Genomic DNA, 18,729 nt, shown 5'->3' with positions numbered 1-18,729 from the left:
ATTACATAATGCACCTTTAAGATTAAATTTTGCAAGGCAATACAGTTGTAGACACCCAGTCTCCAGATAAATTGTTGTTAACTTCATTATAACTTTTTATATAATTATAACTGTTAGTAGTAGTAGAAGTAGTAATCTATATTACATCATGGGCAAATTATATTAATATTGTGTATATTTTTATTGATTGGACGATACTGTGATTCAATGTGTGCCTATACTAGTATGTATACAATTCATTGAGTTGTACCGGTTTCTATTGTATACCAGCCTTCTTTTACTCCCTTCACCTTATCTTTATGTTATACTAATTTTATTTAATAAATGCTTCATAAAATCTCCAACTCTCTGGGAATAAGAGCATTTGCTGTAGAGTTTTGCGATGTACGAGTTGCACTTGAATGCATCGCCAGGGCGGAGTTAGCAAACCAATGAAGTTTAGCCTAGCAGGAAGCGCCGAGAGAGAGGGCTACAGCTGCAGTGGTGAAAGAAGGAAGAGCGACAGGGACGTACTTCGGCTTCCAGTCGTGACGTTCCTCTGTAAATACTGCGTCGCTCGGATCCTGGGATTGTTCTTTTTCGGTCTCACCACATTTTTTTTACTCCACTCCCAAGGAGGCGAGGTGTCCCGGCCAACGACAGTCTTATCTGGCGGCTGTGTAGACAGGAGGAGGACGTTGGCTTCGCCACGGACGTTTTGAATCAGGTGGGGATTTAGGAGGTGGGCCCGCACGGTTTCACTCACAGTGAGCTGGTGACCACAGGTGTTTGCTTGGCAGCCAGTTAAACAACAGCCCAGCTCACTTCTGCTCCAGCACAGGGAACGCGTCCAACTGAGGCTAGTAAAAGTTGCTACCTTAGCCTGGCATCACTCTTCGCGGTGCCCTATGGCTAACAGGCTAATCCCTATATTATTCCGCTCAGACATTAGGCACTTCAACGTTGTTGCCCTGTTCGGAGCTAACTTGCTAATTACATAGATTTAGTATTAGACTTTTCTCTGCTTTTCCATTTCATTATGCGTATTCTGTGTGGACTATATTGGGTGTACGGTTAACTTCCAGCCACTTGAGTCACCTCTAACAATCACATTTTCTTGCTCAACCATATTTGGTGTGCTCTTTTAACTTGTGCTAGGTGGTTGTATGTTTTAGATAGCCTTAATGTGAAGTGTGCCATATTATACGCAGTGCTATTCATGTTTCAAGGTGGTTTGTTTATTACGACACCAGCATGAAATGCGGCACAGGGACTCAAATGTATTTTATGTTTTTATTGGGTTCAGTTGCCATTAATTGAACTCACAATACAATAAACAATGTGTCGAGGCAATACGGTCGTTAAAGCGCTGGGTATAGCAGCCAAGTGACTTATTACAACCTGAATTGCAAAATGACGGAAACTGTGCGAAGCTAAGCTAACTTCAGCAAGGTGTGTCTCCTCAGCAGGTATGTTAGTAAGCCCTTGGAGTCAACTGTCTGGTTTTCAGCATGAGCAATTGTGGTGTGTGTGTGTTTGTTTGTGTGTAAGAGGAAGATGCGTTTCACCGGTTCGGCTGGTTTCTGTACTGAAACCCGATAAATAAGCAGAATAAAAATGTTGTTAAATAGTATAAACCCATGTAGCCTGTATTCAACCGCCTCAGTGTCGGCACTGAAAAGTGAGATGCATGTGGGTTAATTTTGTGTTGGCTGCATCTTCCTCCAACATCTGCAAATAGAGCTTGGTCCTCTGCCTTTATAAATCCTGGCTTGTGATGAGAGGCTTAAGTTTTATAGCATTCAAACAGCACCAGCTACAGAATGTCTAATCTGAATACTGAAGGACACGAGGGCAGTGTCCCTTGGCTCCACCTGCATCAGCACAAGACTAGTCAAACAAAAAAAGCCTTTGTTCTCTGTAAACTTTAGTGCTATCCCACCTGCATGGTAAAGTCCACCCAAAACGAATATGGTGGCAAAATAAATTGGCCTTCCTTAACTTAGGCCAAGTCACTTGCTCAGTTTGCTATGATTTTTATATTAGTCTTGATCTAAAACGCATTTTGATTTATAAACAATGTGATGTATAAAAAATCAGTCTTTGTTGTGCACAGGTAAACTAACATATCTAACCATGAACATGTGGAATTATACTCGCTCCCTTGACTTCAAGTACAATTCTATTTAAATAAGGTTTGCAAAAGTGCAGTATGTACTGAATGAGCAGTTATTTTGACAGAAAATCTTTCTGCTTGATTTATTCTCAAGCTAAGATAAAGGTGATATCTCACCTGCTGAGAACAGAAAGCTCTAAACAAAGTGTGGATGTACCAAGCGTAAAGTATAATACTTTTACATTTCATATAACAAAAGTTTTTTCGTGCACAGATGTGATATTCATATGCTCAGCTTCTGCTGTCACAAAGGTGCACTGATACCTTTTGCAGAGAAGCTCAATGGATCTTGTTGTTTCTTCATCAGTCCCTTTTATGGGTCACAAGGTTTTGAGTTCACTGTCTGTAAAGGTCAGTCATCCTAATTCCTCCAATGTGGGTGAAGGTGACAGACACAAAGTTGACTTCTAACAATGCTGTGTTGCTTGTTAATACCGAAATAATTTTGTTTCTCTCTACTGCAAGTACAGTTTGAATAATGGCTGTTATGTGTTTTGACCAGCTTTGCCCAAGAATAAGAAAATTCAGCATTGTCAGACCCTGTAATAGAATGGAGTCTATTACTAATTTGTCAATTTAATTTGCTTTCTATCCATTTTGACCGTTCACTCATAATTTTCGCTCCTGCACCTCCAGCTGATTTTTTTTTGTGTGTCAGTAGATTTTTTAAATATTTTTGTTGTCTTATGCTTTCCATGTGTCCACTCCACTGTTTTTAAAATAATTTTGTAATCTTGGTAATCCAGGGTTAAACCTGAAGTTAACAGTGTGCCAAGTGGTCATACAACAGTGGTTATCAACTCACCAAGTCAATCTATTGTAGGTTTTTCCATGCATGTTCACTTAAAAGGGTAATTGAGGACAACACATGACCTCACTGGCAGCAAAGCAGCATATTTTGCAAACTAACAGCATAATTTGCTCTCGGATAAAGTTAATCTTATATTCTTGATTAAAGTCAACTGTTGCAGTTGTCAAATGTTGGAGGGGGAGTGGCAAAAACACTTGCAGACTGTGTGAAGGTTTACGTTAAAAAGCATTGATAGTAACATTTGTGTTTGTGCTCATTGAATTCAAATTGAAAATCAGAGCTTGTTCATGTTTTATACGTAAAACGACAATGATTGCAATTATTTGTCCATATATACTTCGATACACAAAGACAGGCGCACCCATTTACTAACATGGCTTAACAATATCACCATGCTCATCACAGCTGTTTCTCAGTTGATCAATTTCTCAAGGCAAAATGATGAATATCTTTGAGGCTTTCTTGTTAGCCATTTTGACCTGGCCTTCATCTTCATTGTCACAGCAGGACTATAGCAGGTGGAACCAAGTCACTTAATCTCAAGATTAAGCTTGTAGATATTTATTACATCAGCCAAACACTGCTCATACTGATAACTGTTTGGCTAGTCATTATGAGTGATTGATTAGAAATACTCTATGATAGGGATCTCTTTCTCATTTTAAATTGTATATGTACGTAGATGTATATACTGTCAGTTATTTCAGGTTAATTTTACTATTTCAAAAATTTCACTTCATCTAACTTAGAATAGTTTAAGCAGGTGGAGGTGGGCTGAGCGTCAAACTGGGGACAGCGCAACACTGTGAAATATGTAATATGTCGGAAATAGAGCAGGTAACTGTGATGACAAACGCAATATAATTACCCCACTCTCAGTTGCCATTTCAGTTTTTTGTAGCGTAAACATTGTGTTATCATTCCTGTCTTCTCCGTCTCTCCCTGTTTCTGATTACAGGAAGGAGGGAATGAGTTTGTGAGAGATATGATACTCTGCAAGCCACACCCAGAACTGACAAGATCTCATTTCTGTTGTGTTGAGGACAGTGGGAGAGCTGTTCCCAAGTGTGCAGGTCATATTAATTTGTACATAATTGTCACCTTTTGCAGAGAAGCTGACATTATAATGACTCATTATCTGGGATATGAAGTCATGTCATTTGCATCTTGACCACAACTCGGTCTTGAAATCCTTTCATACCGTGTTTTTGGTTGGTTTTCTGTTGGTTTTTGTTGGGCTGCTGACGACACCTCCAAAAAGACTGTATCAGGCGTCATCTTTGTCCATAAGAACACTCCTAAAAATGCATATCACATGACCGCTTGCATTGTCTTATTCAAGCCAGTGGCTTTATACCACCTTTTTTGTCTAGGATACCGAAACTGAAATCAGTCTGATGTAGTCATTAGACATCTGTTAAACTACTAAACATATTTTTTTACTAGCCATGTCAAAACATCATCCTCCAACTCGGTAACAAAATGATGCTCCTATTAAGAAGAAATAATCATACTGTGACCCAGCAAACATGCTGTTGCTGCTTTCTTATTTACATTTTCAGTCCATGCTTAGTGAAGCATTTTTGCAATCGTTCAGATTTTTAGCACCTTATCGGAATTTTTCTTTCTCACGGATATCCGTTGTATCTGGCCAATACCGTCCATGATATCGGCTAACATCTTACATTTGCTTGCTTTGTTACACTCTAACTGCATTCCATGCATGTAGATGTGACTGATGTGAACTAGAATCTCGAAGCAAATGCATTTTTTATTTTTTATTTTTTTATTTTTTTATTTAATAATTTAAAATAGTATGTTTTAGCATACATACTTTAGTGCTGATTTTAGAACCAAGAAGGGTTCACTGACATGCTGTACACCAACAGTTTAATTTTACTGCCTTATCATCAGCGGCCTGTTTGTATATGTCGAAGGGAGTGTTGTCACAGGAAGGTCGCCAGTGTGTGCAAGCCAAATCTCTCAGGCTGTGGTGTCTGACAGCGGCTGTCGGACAACGTCCACTCTACCGTTTGTGTGTATGGTTTATTTTCTAGCTTCATTTTGATAAATGTGTGTGCACTTGTGACTGTGATCAGATGTTACTCTCTCTCTCTTTCTCAACCTTTTCCTGTCTCGCAGCAAGTGCTGGCATAGTTGCTGATTGCATAAGTCCATAAGTGAGTGTTTTGGATTCCAGGCATTTTCTGGCAGCGCATACTCGTATCTCATTAAGCACAAAGTTGTTGAGAGACGCAGCCCATGTAGCACCTCTGCTAGCTGAGTGGCCTTTTCCTGCAGTTGTTGTTATTGTTGTCGTGTTCAGGCAAGTTTTTTCACATTTCTTTCCTCCATTGACTCCCTCCTCCACTTAACCGGCTTAGCAGATATGCTGGGAATCTGGGAATTTGATGACATCACTAAATTGAAGGAAATAAAGATGGAGACGACACTTGTGTTTGGGTGAATTTGCTACCATCGGTTAATATTAAATGTAACCTTATCTTGCTGCTGAGAGATGAGCTCACTGTAGATCAAACAATGGGAGGGAAATGCAGCATTCATTATCAGTTACTGCTGTGTCTCACCAGGCTGATTGCTCTCCCTCTGCCAAGGTAAATTCCAGGGAAAAATCCATATCCGAGGGTGAAACGGGAACTGTCGAACTGGGTTGAAACTGGTCTGATCTGTTTCTGTGTTGTTCACTTCTGACCTGCCATTGTTCTTCTGATTAACCTGAAACTAGCAGGTACTTCCCTGTGACAATAACAGTTTTATTTGGCAATGCAAGTGGCCCACGTGAGTGCTGTGTAACTACTAATCCAGTCATTTAATGGGGAAAATTGTGTTTTTAATTTATAATGTGGAAAATCTTATGAATTCCACGCAGTAACGGAATGTTAATTCCCTTGAATTATACCACTATAATTTTAATTATTGAGTAGCTGATTCAATCATTTTGTTGTAGATAAAATATCAGAAAAAAGGGTTATGTTATTCAAACAACTCACAAACAAACAACAAATTCCAGAGCTATTTACTTAAAATGATACACAAGATGTGATTTGAGAACTTGAACGCAACAAATGGTTGGCGTTTTACTTAACATTGGAAAAATCGGCTTGTGAATTCTGCTGGGACCTGAGCACTTTGGACTATAATTATGTTTTTGTATTCCATGAAATTATTGTGTTTCTTGGATTTGTTCTGTTATATTTTCCATTCCTTAGCCTTATTCTTTAGCTGTGACCAGAGCAGCATTCATCACATTTAAAGTTGAGTTTAAAACCTGAAACTATTTGGAATGAAACTTTAAATCATTGCAGCAACGGGTCGGGTCATCCCCCCATTCTTTCCTGTGCGATGTGTGTATGTTCTCCTTGTGTTTGTGTGGGTTCTCTGGCTTCTGAGAGGTGGCAGAGGAGGTTAATCTTACTGTCAGAATGGACAGCTCTGCTGTCTGCTGTTCACATAATTATAATGTGCAGTCTCATTCGTGGCCACTGATAAATACTGGGTATCAAAAATGAAGTGTGTGAGTGGGAAGTGACTGGTTGATTTGGGTTTTAATGTCTGTCAAGTCACTTGAAAACCCATACTTAGTCAGATTGGAGGAGAAAAAAAGGAAAGTGGGATTAGTACGTATGAATGCTGCAGAGACTAACCCACACGTGACACGCAGCATGTGTTGACGGCTGTTTTTGATAATAACCACCATGCTCACCAAACTGCACATTGGCTTCCCTGTTTGCATCTTTTTGTATATCAGGGCTTGTAGTGGCGAAAGTACACTTAATTCTAAAGACATTGAAAGTCGTTAGCTGTGGGCAGGTTTCTATGGGCTTGACTCGTACGTACTGTTTTAATTCATCAATCACCAAGGCAAGAAATGGTTGTGTGAAGGGTTTATTTCCAGTCCTCAAAAAATTAACAATTAAAGGTTATGATGACACCTGGACAAGCTTTGTTTTTAATTTGTCTGGTCAGAGAAAATAACTAAGTACATCTACTCTTAAATGTAATGGTGAAGACGCATTGACCCAATCAACTCCCGAGTCAATGAGTTAGTGCCCAAAAGACAGCTACTCATGTTGATGCAAGTACAGTATGTCTTACTGTTCAGTGGGATGCCAACAAATATAATCACCTTCCTAGAGGGAAATGAATCATTGTTAATATGTAATTCAGTGGGAATCTGAGCTTAGTTAGAATGTAGTCAGCTCTACTCTTTCTTGTTATAACAGTGTTTGAGGAGGCTGGAGCTGGAAAAGCCTGGCAGAGCCCAGCAGTGAGTCAAGTCAGCACTGCTAATATAAGCGTATAATTTGGACTGAAGAAAATGAGCTGGTTCAGACGGAAAACTGTGATTCATGGCTCAGACGTTTGTCACAGACTTGTGACACCGTGGATCATATGTCTGACTGTATTTGAGAGATGTTTCCCATAGTCTGTAATATTGTGCACCGAGCTTCTTTCTTTTGTCACTTAATTCTGTGGGCCTCAGTGCAGACAATGTGGCTCAGAAGCTTATAAGATGCAGCTCTGTGGTTGTACCTTTCATTGACGTGAAGGCAATTGTATCTGTATGATCTTCAATTTACAAATGGATCACACCACAAACAAAACATATGGTCTTTCTTGGTGAACTGTTGCACGGCTGTTCAAAGTGCTTATCTCACGCACACATTGTCTCATTTCCTCTCTCTGTCTCTTCTCTGTCCTTCATGCAGCTTGTGGCAGAGAGCCTACAGGCTCTACACTAATGCTTGAGAGAGGATGAAGAGGTTTAAGCGACATGGCCACGAGTCCCACAGAGATCGACTCAAACAGGAACTCTACCATTTCAGCAAGGCAAGTGAACCTCACTCACCAAAGGCCTCTGAAACCTTTTTGAATGCATCACAACAGGTGACGGTTAAATTGCTGCTGTTGGTGTTATGTGTAACAATCATGTGTTATGACAGTGGCTCTTGTTGGAGAATTCCGCTAATGTTACACACATGCTTCAAACATGAAACTGTACTTCCTGATTGCTGCCAGCCCATTATACAAGCACTGGTGGGAAATTGATTTATTTGATGGGGTGTCTTTGCATGCGTCTTCACACCATCCATTAACTTGGAAATATCCAACATCTTTAAGCTGATGGAGCATAAAATCTGTAATTTCGTCAGTCCAAAGAATGTACCTGCCTGGATTTTGCCATGTTTCTGTCACTGTTTTGTTACTTGACTGCTTGCCCCCTTATTCTTGGTCCTTTTGTGTCATTGTCTCTGCTGTTGGGGCTCAGTCTCACCTTCCACTTGTCTGTACACTCTATCTTCTGCAGACGTTGGAGCATGGGTTCCCCCACCAGCCTAGTGCTTTGGGGTACAGTCCCTCCCTGAAGCTGCTGGCCATTGGCAACCGCTCTGGAGCCATCAAACTGTATCCTTGACTTAACACATTCAAAATGTTTATACATAAGTAGAATATAAATTAAAGTATAGCTGTTGAGATTTTGTAAAGTCACAGTTCTTATAAATGATCTCTGATGTTGATGTAGTCATTAACTTTGCCCTGATTGGCTTGTTGTTTAACTTATAGCCTAAGTTTATCACTATAACTACCTGACTATAAGCAGTTTAAATATCCAACCTAATTATAAATAGAATGTCCTTGACCGATGGTCAGGTATGGAGATCCAGGTGTGGAATTCATGGGTTTACATGACGAGAATGCTGCCGTCACACAGGTGCACTTCCTTCCCCACCAGGTAATGTAAGAGATGACCAAGTTGACCAAGTATTGTTGTCAGTAGACTTAACAGAGCTTTAAGTACATGATGCTAACCACTTCTTAACTTCCTACGTGACGTTTCTCGACTGTGCTGCTCATGTGCAGGTTGAATTGGTGACTTTGCTGGATGACAACAGTCTTCATATGTGGACTTTACGAGCCCACAATGGACTGTCGGAGCTGCTGGAGGTCGGACGTTTTATGCTCACAGGACCACCTGGGTAAAATACACAAGACATTTTGCTAATTTATTTCTGTAATAACTGTTCAATTGGTGGATCAGATGTTTTTGCCTTTTCAATAATTAATCTCCAAAGCGTTTTAAATTAAATTGTCAGAATGGCAAATCACTTTCCTCTTTGTCTGTTCCTTTCTAGCGCTCCCCCAAGTGTCACAAGAGTCACAGCAGTGCTGGCCCACTCGTCAGGGGAGCTTCTGCTGTTGGGTACGGAGGGAGGACACGTCTTTGTCGTTGAAGTCCCGGGGTTTAGAGAGCTGGAGGAGAGGAACATCAGTCTCGAACAAGTTGCCAGCAGGTTGGCAGCCGCAGCACATCATCATCACCAGACTGCTGTCTCTCTGTGCTCATGCACCAATTTTTTTTTGTGGAATATAATAGAAGCATTCTAATACTGGTGTCACAGCTGTGACCACTTAAAAGTTAGCAGAGCTAGACTTGGATTTACAGGATAAATGGACCAAGGTGGCTTAAAAAATGACTTGGTGCCAGTAATGTTTACTGAATTACCTATGAAACATCGAATGTCACCACTTCCTCTTCTGCCATCCAGTATAATCATTCACTGTCTAGCTATAACAGGATGGGGATTTTTTTCTTAAAATGTTTCAAAATACTTATGCTCAAACTGTGGCCTTTGTGGTATTTTTATTTTGTTACTTTTCCACAGGGAAAGGCAAAGCTCACAAATAACCCTTATAGAGTTACCGAAAACATTCTAAACCTATATCCAGAGATGGAAAAAGTACTAAAATATTGTACTTAAGTAAAAGTACCAATAGTTTGATCAAATATTACTCAAGTAGAAGTAAAAGTAGTCATCTGAAAATGTACTCAAGTAGAAGTAAAAAGTAGTTTATTTGAAATGTACTTAAAGTTACTTAGTTAGAGGGTAGTAGAAATATGACAAGGGGTCAGAAATCCAAAACTATTTTGGAGCTCACGCGCCCGGCGCGACCCAGGATATTACGCCTTTTTTGGCGCGCGCCCTCTGTTCACGCGCCAGTGGTTCTGGTGTATATTTTCCCCCTGTAGGTTTTCATTGTCCTGAATTTTTATTTTTACTCAGTAACGGATAGGATTTATAATGTAGCTAAATACAATACTTGAGTCAATATGTATTCAAGTAAAATACAAAATCCTGATTTTAAATTGTACTTAAAAAAATACAAAATACACAAAAAAAGTATTCAATACAGTAACTTGAGTAAATGTATTTCGTTGCTTTCCACCTCTGCCTATATCAAATTAACTGGCACTGAATCAATTAAAAAGCAATGCAATCTACTGTGTGTAGTGTAGGATGCAGCTCTGATTTACTTTCTCTCTCTCTCTCTCTTTCTTCCTTTTTTCTAGTGTACCAGATGACTATATTGGCCGACGGAATCTGGAACATGTAGAAGCCTTACAGGAAAACCCAGTTAACCCAAACCAGGTTGTTATTGGCTATGGCCGAGGTCTCATGGTAATATGGGATCTTGAGAAACAGTCTGCCAGACAGCACATCCCTGCAACACAGGTACTTGTTCTGGGACAGACTCTAAGGCCCATGACCTACATGGAATTTTACCTGTTCATTTATACACATTGCCCATAACCATCATGCTTGGTTTTTAATAGTTGCTTTTTGTATTTTCTATGTAACTATAGCAACTCGAGAGTATATGGTGGACAGATGATGGTAGCTACATTCTCAGTTCTCACAGCGACGGAAGTTACTGTCGATGGATGGTCGGTAGAGAGGATGTAAATGACGAGGAAGAGAAATCAGACATTCCTTACGGTGAGGACAAAAATAGTCCACTTAACAAGTATTTTCTGTCAAACAATCTTCTGTGGTTTTTTTTTCTAAAGTATAATGATTCTCTTTTTACAGGACATTTCCCCTGTAAGGCCATTTCTAAAATAGTTCAGGTACCTACCGAAGAAGGGTAAGTGAGATTCATCTGTGACACGTGTTCTATGACCATGCTGTGGCATTATATTTGGAGCAAGCTGACCAAAAGTCTCGTTTTGCATGACACACAGACCTCCATTCCTGCTGTTCAGCGGTGGCATGCCAAGGGCCAGTTATGGGGACAGACACAGTATCACGGTGATCCACGGTAAAAAGCATGTGGCCTTGGACTTCACCTCCAGGATCATCGACTTCTTTGTCATCCGAGAAGGACCACAGCACACAGGTAGGCAGTGCCATTTTTATATTTTGTAAACCAGTAAAAAAAGGTAGATTGAAGGAGTCCTTCTCCTGGACAAAGGGGTAATTTCTGTACCCCCATCTGCTCTTACCCTATATCTGGATACATTCTCTGGTTAAGTAGAAACTCATGTTGATGCAGGTGTAATTTATATGGAATGTGTTGTACTTGTAATGTGATTATATTGTCCTCACCTCATCTGGAGGTGGCCTAGCTTGAGCTGTGATAAGAAGAGTCTTGAGGGGGGAAAAAACATCACTTAAGAAGACTGACTCTCTCTCCCTCCTGCTGACTCAAGCTATTGTAGTACCTACTTTGTGAATGACACACTAAACCTGTCTGTCAGGCTTGTCTATTTAAATAACTTATTTACAGCATAGGATGAGTTGGCAGATGCCCAAATAACTCATCCAGGGATCTTTGTGCAACAACCTTTCCAGTTACTTTTTAATGTATCTTCAGAAATCAGTCTCTGAACCTGTAAATGCAAATGTTCCAGTTGCTTAAAGGTTGTCACTGAAGGCTTGCTCCTCATTACTTATTATTTGAGCAGATAATCTATGGCTGAATTGCATTCATTTTTTCCAGATTTTATTCAAAGTTCATGTATGGGTGCTTGTATTTAGGTGACCTTTAACTTCTATCACTCTGGCTTCATTTGTTGCGTTGATAGATGTTGACATGATTGGTAAAAGTTAGAGGAATAATTTCCCTATCAGTGTGTGGGTGTAATTTTTGTCTGTTGATCTGCAGGCGATCCCAGTGCACTGGTGGTCCTGGTAGAGGAGGAGTTGGTGGTAATTGACTTGCAGACGGAGGGCTGGCCTGTCATTCAGACACCATACCTGGTTCCCCTCCACAGCTCAGCCATCACCTGTTCCCACCACGTCTCCGCCATCCCCCTCAAACTCTGGGAAAGGATCATTGCTGCCGGGGACCTGCAGAACACACACTACTCTAAAAAGGTATGCCTTAGAACAGCCTAAGATCCATTGTTTAAAGGAGATGTAAAGCAGTACTGTTGCACTTAAAGCTATAATCAAGCACAGTAAATTTAAATGGGCCAACCCCTATAGTATAAAGGTAACACTCTAAGTCTAAAAAATACTGACCCAAAATAATTCCCTGCAGACATTTGTATTATGTGTGGTATGCAGTGATATATATGGTATTCATTTATGGTTGAGCAAATCTCATTTACTCTGATGTTATTGTTAAACTTTCATTTCCTCTCACTCCTTGCAGCCATGGCCAGTAACGGGAGGCCAGAACTTGGCCCCAGACCCTCCACAGAGAGACCTGCTGCTCACAGGGTCAGTACAGGAGAACTTTTTTGGAAACATCTGCTGGAACATTTTCTCTGACAGCCTGCAAATCATTTATAAATATTGCTTTTCTTTCTTTGTTTGTAGACACGAGGACGGAACGGTGCGTTTCTGGGATGCGTCGGGAGTCTGTTTGTATCCCATGTACAAGTTGAGCACAGCTGGAGTTTTTCACACAGACGGTGATCCCAATGACAACTTAAACCAGGGCACTGAGGGAGAGTGGCCACCATTCAGGAAGGTTTGTACTACAGGGAAAGCACAGACGATTGCACTTTTGACTCTAGATAAATGTGGAAAATTTACTGAGTATCCCCTGTGGTGAGTTGGCGTGTTGGCTTTAGCTAAGCTGTTTTTTTTTACAACCTCCCCATATTATGGTACATTGTTTTTACATTTCCACTGTGTCTTCCAGGTTGGCTGTTTCGACCCCTACAGTGATGACCCGAGGCTTGGCGTTCAGAAGATCCATCTTTGTAAATACAGTGGTTATCTGACTGTGGCTGGCACGGCTGGACAGGTGAGAGGACTGTCCAACATTTATCAACATTATTGTATTATGATGTGTACCATGTGTGGACCAGATCAAAAACACTTTTGCTGTAAATATTAGGTCCTACCACCCATGTATATTTTCATGTAGGTGTGCTGTTTATTAACTTAACTTAATCCACCGTGTTTTGCAGATTCTGGTGCTGGAACTTAACGATGAGGCAGCAGAGCAGAGTGTGGAGGCTAAAGTTGTGGACTTGCTGCAGGGCCAAGAGGGCTTTCGTTGGAAGGTAAGTAGTGTTACACAGTTTAACATGAAATCAAAGCTGAAATCTTTTACCTCACTGTTTCATTACCACTATAATCTTATTACTTTTTTTCTTGTGTCTAAGGGTCACACTCGTCTGGATGTGCGAGATGAGCCAGTATTGTTTCCGCCAGGCTTCCAGCCCTTCGCTCTGGTCCAGTGCCAGCCTCCTGCTGTGATCACCGCACTGACGTTGCACTCGGAGTGGAAGTTGGTAGCTTTTGGAACGAGTCACGGTTTTGGCGTGTATGATTACCAACAGAAGAACAATGTCCTAGTCAAGTAAGCGATTAAAGCTGTATTTGTACTTGCCTGTCCCCGCTTCATCGAGCACACATCTACAACCAGCATTTGAACACGTTGAATAATTATTCTAGTCCACCTGCCTTGTTGACACATCATCTATGTGATGGCAGATGTTTTGTAAGCTTTTAACTGCAAGTCATCCTCATTTCAACTGACCCGAAACAGAATATAGGAACAAATTCAGAAATAAATTGCACGTGCCAAATGTTGTACAGCCATGGTTTTAAAATACAAAACAAAAAAAACCTACTATTTCCCCTTGTTTCTGTAGATGTACCTTAAACCCCACTGACCAGCTGGCAATGGAAGGTCCTCTGTCCAGAGTAAAGAGCATCAAGAAATCCCTCCGTCAGTCTTTCAGGAGAATGAGACGCAGCAGAGTCTCGATAAGAAAACATCATGTCAACAATGCTGCGAAGGTTGGTCTGTCATGTTCTGTGCCTCACAGCGGTGATAACATAAAGTGGCCTGCTTCACACGCTGTTGCCGTCACCATGAGAAGTTACTATTCTAAGACTGTCGCCACTGTGTTCTCTCTGAGCAGCTTCAGGATGCCAACGCTCGTCTGGAGGCAGAGCTGGCTGAAATGGAGCTGGCTCCGGTCCAGAGGAAGATCGAGGCTCGCTCCTCGGACGACTCCTTCACCGGTCTCGTGCGAACGCTCTACTTTGCCGACACCTTCCTCGCAGACAGTGAGTGGCACCTTCCAACTCTGACGCAGTCCATAAAAATCTGTTTATCATGCCTCATGTTTTTCCACCTCATTGTGTCGCAGGTTCTCATAACACACCCTCCCTATGGGCAGGGACAAATGGTGGCTGTGTGTTTGCATACATGCTCCGTCTGCCTCCTGTAGAGCACAGAGCAGAAGAACCTGTCACAGCACATCCAGGTAATAAACATTTCAGAAGATCACGGCAGTTGCCTCACCTCAATCTTATTGCCCCATTAACCTCTCCTCTTCTGTCATTGCACACTTGAATCCAGCTAAGGAGATCCAGCTGATGCACCGGGCTCCCGTTGTTGGTATAGCGGTGATAGATGGACATGGCGCTCCTCTCCCTGAGCCTCTAGAGGTGGCCCATGACCTCGCTCGCTCACCCGACATGCATGGTTCACACCAGCTACTGGTCATTTCTGAGGAGCAGTTTAAGGTTAGGATCACACACGCAGACACACGCTCCGTCTTGTGTTAAATATATAACTCGAACTCGACCTGGTGTACCTGTGTGTTCAGCTCTTCAGCCTGCCTAAGGTCAGTGCTAAGATGAAGTTAAAGCTGACGGCCATTGACGGCTCCAGAGTACGGAGAGTAGGAGTCTCCTGGTTTGGCAGCAGCCGGTCTGAGGACTATGGTGAGAGCGGCCTCATGGTTTTGACCAATCAGGGTGACGTGCACGTGGTGTCGCTGCCTGGAATCAAGATGCAGGTTAACTATCCCTGCGTCCGTCGAGAGGACGTCAGCGGCATCGCCTCCTGTGTATTTACGAAGCACGGCCAGGGTAAAAACATACTTTCTCACTTATACTCTTATACTCGTGAGGACCCTCTGTGATAATATTTTTTATCTAAATACATGTTATTCTCTTTTGGTTGCACCTCTCAGAATTCTCCTGTGTGCTGTTGTGTTCCTTCAGGCTTCTATCTGATCTCTCCGTCTGAGTTTGAGCGGTTCACCGTGTCAACGCGGCATTTGGTGGAGCCTCGCTGCTTGGTAGAGGTTCCTCATTCAGGCACAGCCGTGCAACACAGGTCGCCACCTGAGAGGTACAGACCCTCTGAGTTTGTTAATTATGTTGTGGAAATTCTTTAATTTCTCACAGAACTCACGGTTATTATGTTTTTGTCTCTTTCCTTCTAGATGCAACAGTGAGGACGCAGGTAAATTCTCCTTTTTAAATGCTGAAAAACTGCATCAGTCTCACTTGTCTGTGCCATTGGCTGAGGAACACTACATGTGTAAATGTAGTGTTCTATTTCATGTTTAATCTGTGCTTTTGCTAATTTGCTGTCTTGTTTTTTTTTTACACACACACACACACCTTGTTTGTGGCTGACTGTATTCATGTATTCGTTGCCTGCCACCTGTGTGTTCCAGAAAGTGCAGCTAGACGTGTAATGGAGCATGCTTTGCTGAATGACGAGAGTGAGTACTCGTATGAGAAAGAGACGGAGGAGAAAATGTATTAAATGTATGCAACATTAATCCACAACAGGTCCTTCTCTTACTGTATTTGATCCCCTTCTTCAGTCTGGCTTCCATTGTAAATGTACCACCTGCTGCCTTTTCTAACTCTTATGTCAGCTTTCTGCACCCATTGACATAAGTGAAACTATCATCAGTGACAATGGCATTCTGATGTCACAGAGCTATGTTAAGCAGACACTACCCCATTGCATGACTTGTGTAGCTTCAATTGACACCAACCATGCAAGCTGCATCCTAATGTGACTGAAATGTGGCTACAGGTCACATATGAGTATTTAGACCTTGGTTTATTTACAGTAATGTATTTTTTTACAGAAGTTCTTCAGGAGATCCAGAAGTCCCTGGAGGGAGACCAGACGTAAGTATCAATAGTAACCTCATTTCAATATAATGAGGTGGAATCATGAGTGATACCTTTAAGTGAAAAAATGATTTTGTATGTTAAAAGTAGCATAATAACTACTTGAAGTCATAAAGTTGTATTTACATTTACTCTCACATGATGTGTATGCAGCATAAAGCTCAAAGGTGAGCTGAGGGTCCACCTCTCAGACACGCATGTAACACATAATTCCTCTCAATGTGCTCACGATAGCTGCACGATCGTATACAAACCAATCATCGGTAGACACCGCTCAAGTAGGCGTTGACCTCATTATGACATTATGAATGTGTTATTCTAAATAAAACGTTGAAGTGCATTCCCTGAATTTGAATACAAAACTATATTTAAAATGATGACGTGTATGAAGAACTCACTCCTCTGTTAACCTCAGGTCATTCGTGGAGAATCATGTGACGAATGCCGTAGCATGAGGAACGCTGCTCGACGGTGCAGGTGAGAGCGCGCCACCTGTTCTTTTGTGTCACTGTCAGAACATACGGTAATGTGGGGCCATTATGCCTAATCATTGATTCTCTTTGTGTCTCCTCAGAGAGAACTGACTTGCCGATGCTTTTCAAGCCTACTGCATTCCTGTAGCTACAACCACTACTGTCCCCTGACCCTTCTCCTCAGTGACTGACCTCCCGCTGACTCTTAGTTCACCTCAACCCTCGTAGAGAGACACCAAAGGGCTCTTAGTAGTAGTAGCAGCAGTAGTGCTCTCGGAGCTCCGCGGCCATGTTTTGAAGGCTAACAGTGTAGACGGATTTAAAGGAAGAAGCCGCCTGTGCCTGACGACCACGCAGCGTGGTCACGACTGCTTAACCCAAATCTACACGATGCACATTCCTGACCATGTGACCAGTGCTTTCAATCATCAACCCCATCATCTGCCGTCTGCCAATAGATGCCACTTTTCCAAAGTTGTGTGACTTGAATAACAATTACGCCCACATCCTTTTTGCCAGGCTTTCACCACCACCTGTGTTTGGATGGGACTAAAACCTCAGTCTGCTCCGCTGTTCATCTCGTGGGTGAACGCTGCGAGCGACGGACGGTATGATTTCACTAATGAAGATGGAAAACGTTTTGATGCTGAACGTCATGTGATTTGTGCCTTTTTTTTTTGTTTTAACGTCTGCCAGGAAAAGAAAAAAGATACGAGACGAGGCATGATATTAAGTGAGTTGATTAACCAGCCTTGTGAGATATTGGATCAAAAATGAGGATATCCCAAGAAAAAGTGATGATTATGAGTCAGCAATTTTAAATGGCTACCATGACTAATGGTCAGTCAAACTTATGGCATACTAAGTTAAAATGAATACGTCCAAGTGTCTTTTTAAGAAAACTTTTGACAGAGTATACCAAAGTCTATTTTTTTTTTTTACTCCTTAATGTCTGTGTTTGAAGCAGAATTGATTTTTGTTTTCCTAAAGTCATCGGTTTCACTCAAAGTCAGCTTTTTACTGCTTTAAGTTGTTTCACAATTTGGCAGTTTTATTATTATTGTTTTTATGCACACGTCCTCATTTTAAAATCAACGGTTTTACTCATTACCTCATACTTCATTACTCTTGTTTTCAGATCTCGTACTCAAACTTTGACCAAAGTTTCCATAAAAACAAATTTGCTTTCTCATAATCTACACTTTTGGCATCAATTATCTTCTGTACTTTTCAGATTATCTGTCCAGGGAAATCATTTTTAACAATGCCCCGTAAGAAGAAAGAAAATGCATTTATTGTGTATGTTAAAATATGGTTACTTGCTTTTTTATTTTCCATTTTATAATTTACTTTAATTTTAACTAGTCACAGCATTACTGCATTAGAATAACACAGCCCTCACAGCCCTTCCATCCTTTTTGTTCCTATTGTGAAATAACCGGCCATAGGTACTTTGTCACTACTGCAGAGCTCACCATGCTGTTCTTTTTTGGGGGGGGAACAGGTTTCTATGGGTTTTGTTTTTTTAATAATTTTATGTAAACCCCTTTTTTTTAAAAAAACAAAACAATGTCAGCAATGAATGATGTAATTTAGGAATGTAATTGTAAGCTATTGTAGTAAAATGTTTTTAATATATACGAGTATCTATGTGTCAACTGTACCTGTGCGCCTGTTGTACCTGGGGTTGGCAGCTTTTTAGATCATACAAGGAAATATTTTGGTACTGTGTCTCAGAATGCTGGGTATTTTAGCATCAACCAAGAATATATTTTTGTAGTGAACTGATTTGAGAAGCAATTTTTTTTTTTGATCTGTAACTTCACACTACGGTTTCATGTTGATAATTATACCATGTTTTTCCCAAACTATCGACGTGTGCGTGTTTATTTTCCAAGTGCACCTGCGTCTGTTTACTTTGTTACTGGTATTTTTCCGTTCATCTGTGCTGTGACTCAAGGACATTGTGTGAATGCTCTTTTAGAGTATTTGTGAATTTGTATAATCTTTGGTCTGTGGGAGCTGCAGAAGTCAAACCACCTCTGGTGAAGCGGATAAAGGAGAGATCGGTTGTCA

General features: G+C 41.1%; 1 protein-coding gene across 1 annotated transcript; it reads left to right on the top strand.

Annotated features, from left to right (window-relative positions):
- Positions 1-572: 572 nt before the first annotated feature.
- On the top strand, positions 573-18,472 carry llgl2 (LLGL scribble cell polarity complex component 2). Its single transcript, XM_083903713.1, has 27 exons — positions 573-706; positions 7,697-7,817; positions 8,296-8,393; positions 8,640-8,721; positions 8,850-8,965; positions 9,122-9,280; positions 10,339-10,501; positions 10,633-10,765; positions 10,859-10,913; positions 11,011-11,165; positions 11,934-12,145; positions 12,426-12,493; positions 12,593-12,746; positions 12,921-13,025; positions 13,192-13,287; positions 13,390-13,586; positions 13,882-14,029; positions 14,155-14,302; positions 14,386-14,502; positions 14,598-14,764; positions 14,848-15,112; positions 15,248-15,377; positions 15,472-15,491; positions 15,709-15,756; positions 16,135-16,177; positions 16,596-16,657; positions 16,755-18,472. The coding sequence occupies exons 2-26, from the start codon at positions 7,743-7,745 to the stop codon at positions 16,633-16,635; spliced, it is 2,994 nt and encodes a 997-aa protein (XP_083759839.1). The 5' UTR covers positions 573-706; positions 7,697-7,742; the 3' UTR covers positions 16,636-16,657; positions 16,755-18,472.
- Positions 18,473-18,729: the final 257 nt, after the last annotated feature.

The sequence above is a fragment of the Microchirus variegatus genome (genome assembly GCF_963457635.1).
Source record: "Microchirus variegatus genome assembly, chromosome: 17".
Taxonomy (NCBI): Eukaryota; Metazoa; Chordata; class Actinopteri; order Pleuronectiformes; family Soleidae; genus Microchirus; species Microchirus variegatus.
Note: the sequence above shows the minus strand (reverse complement) of the source record. Positions and strands in the feature narration are given on the sequence as shown.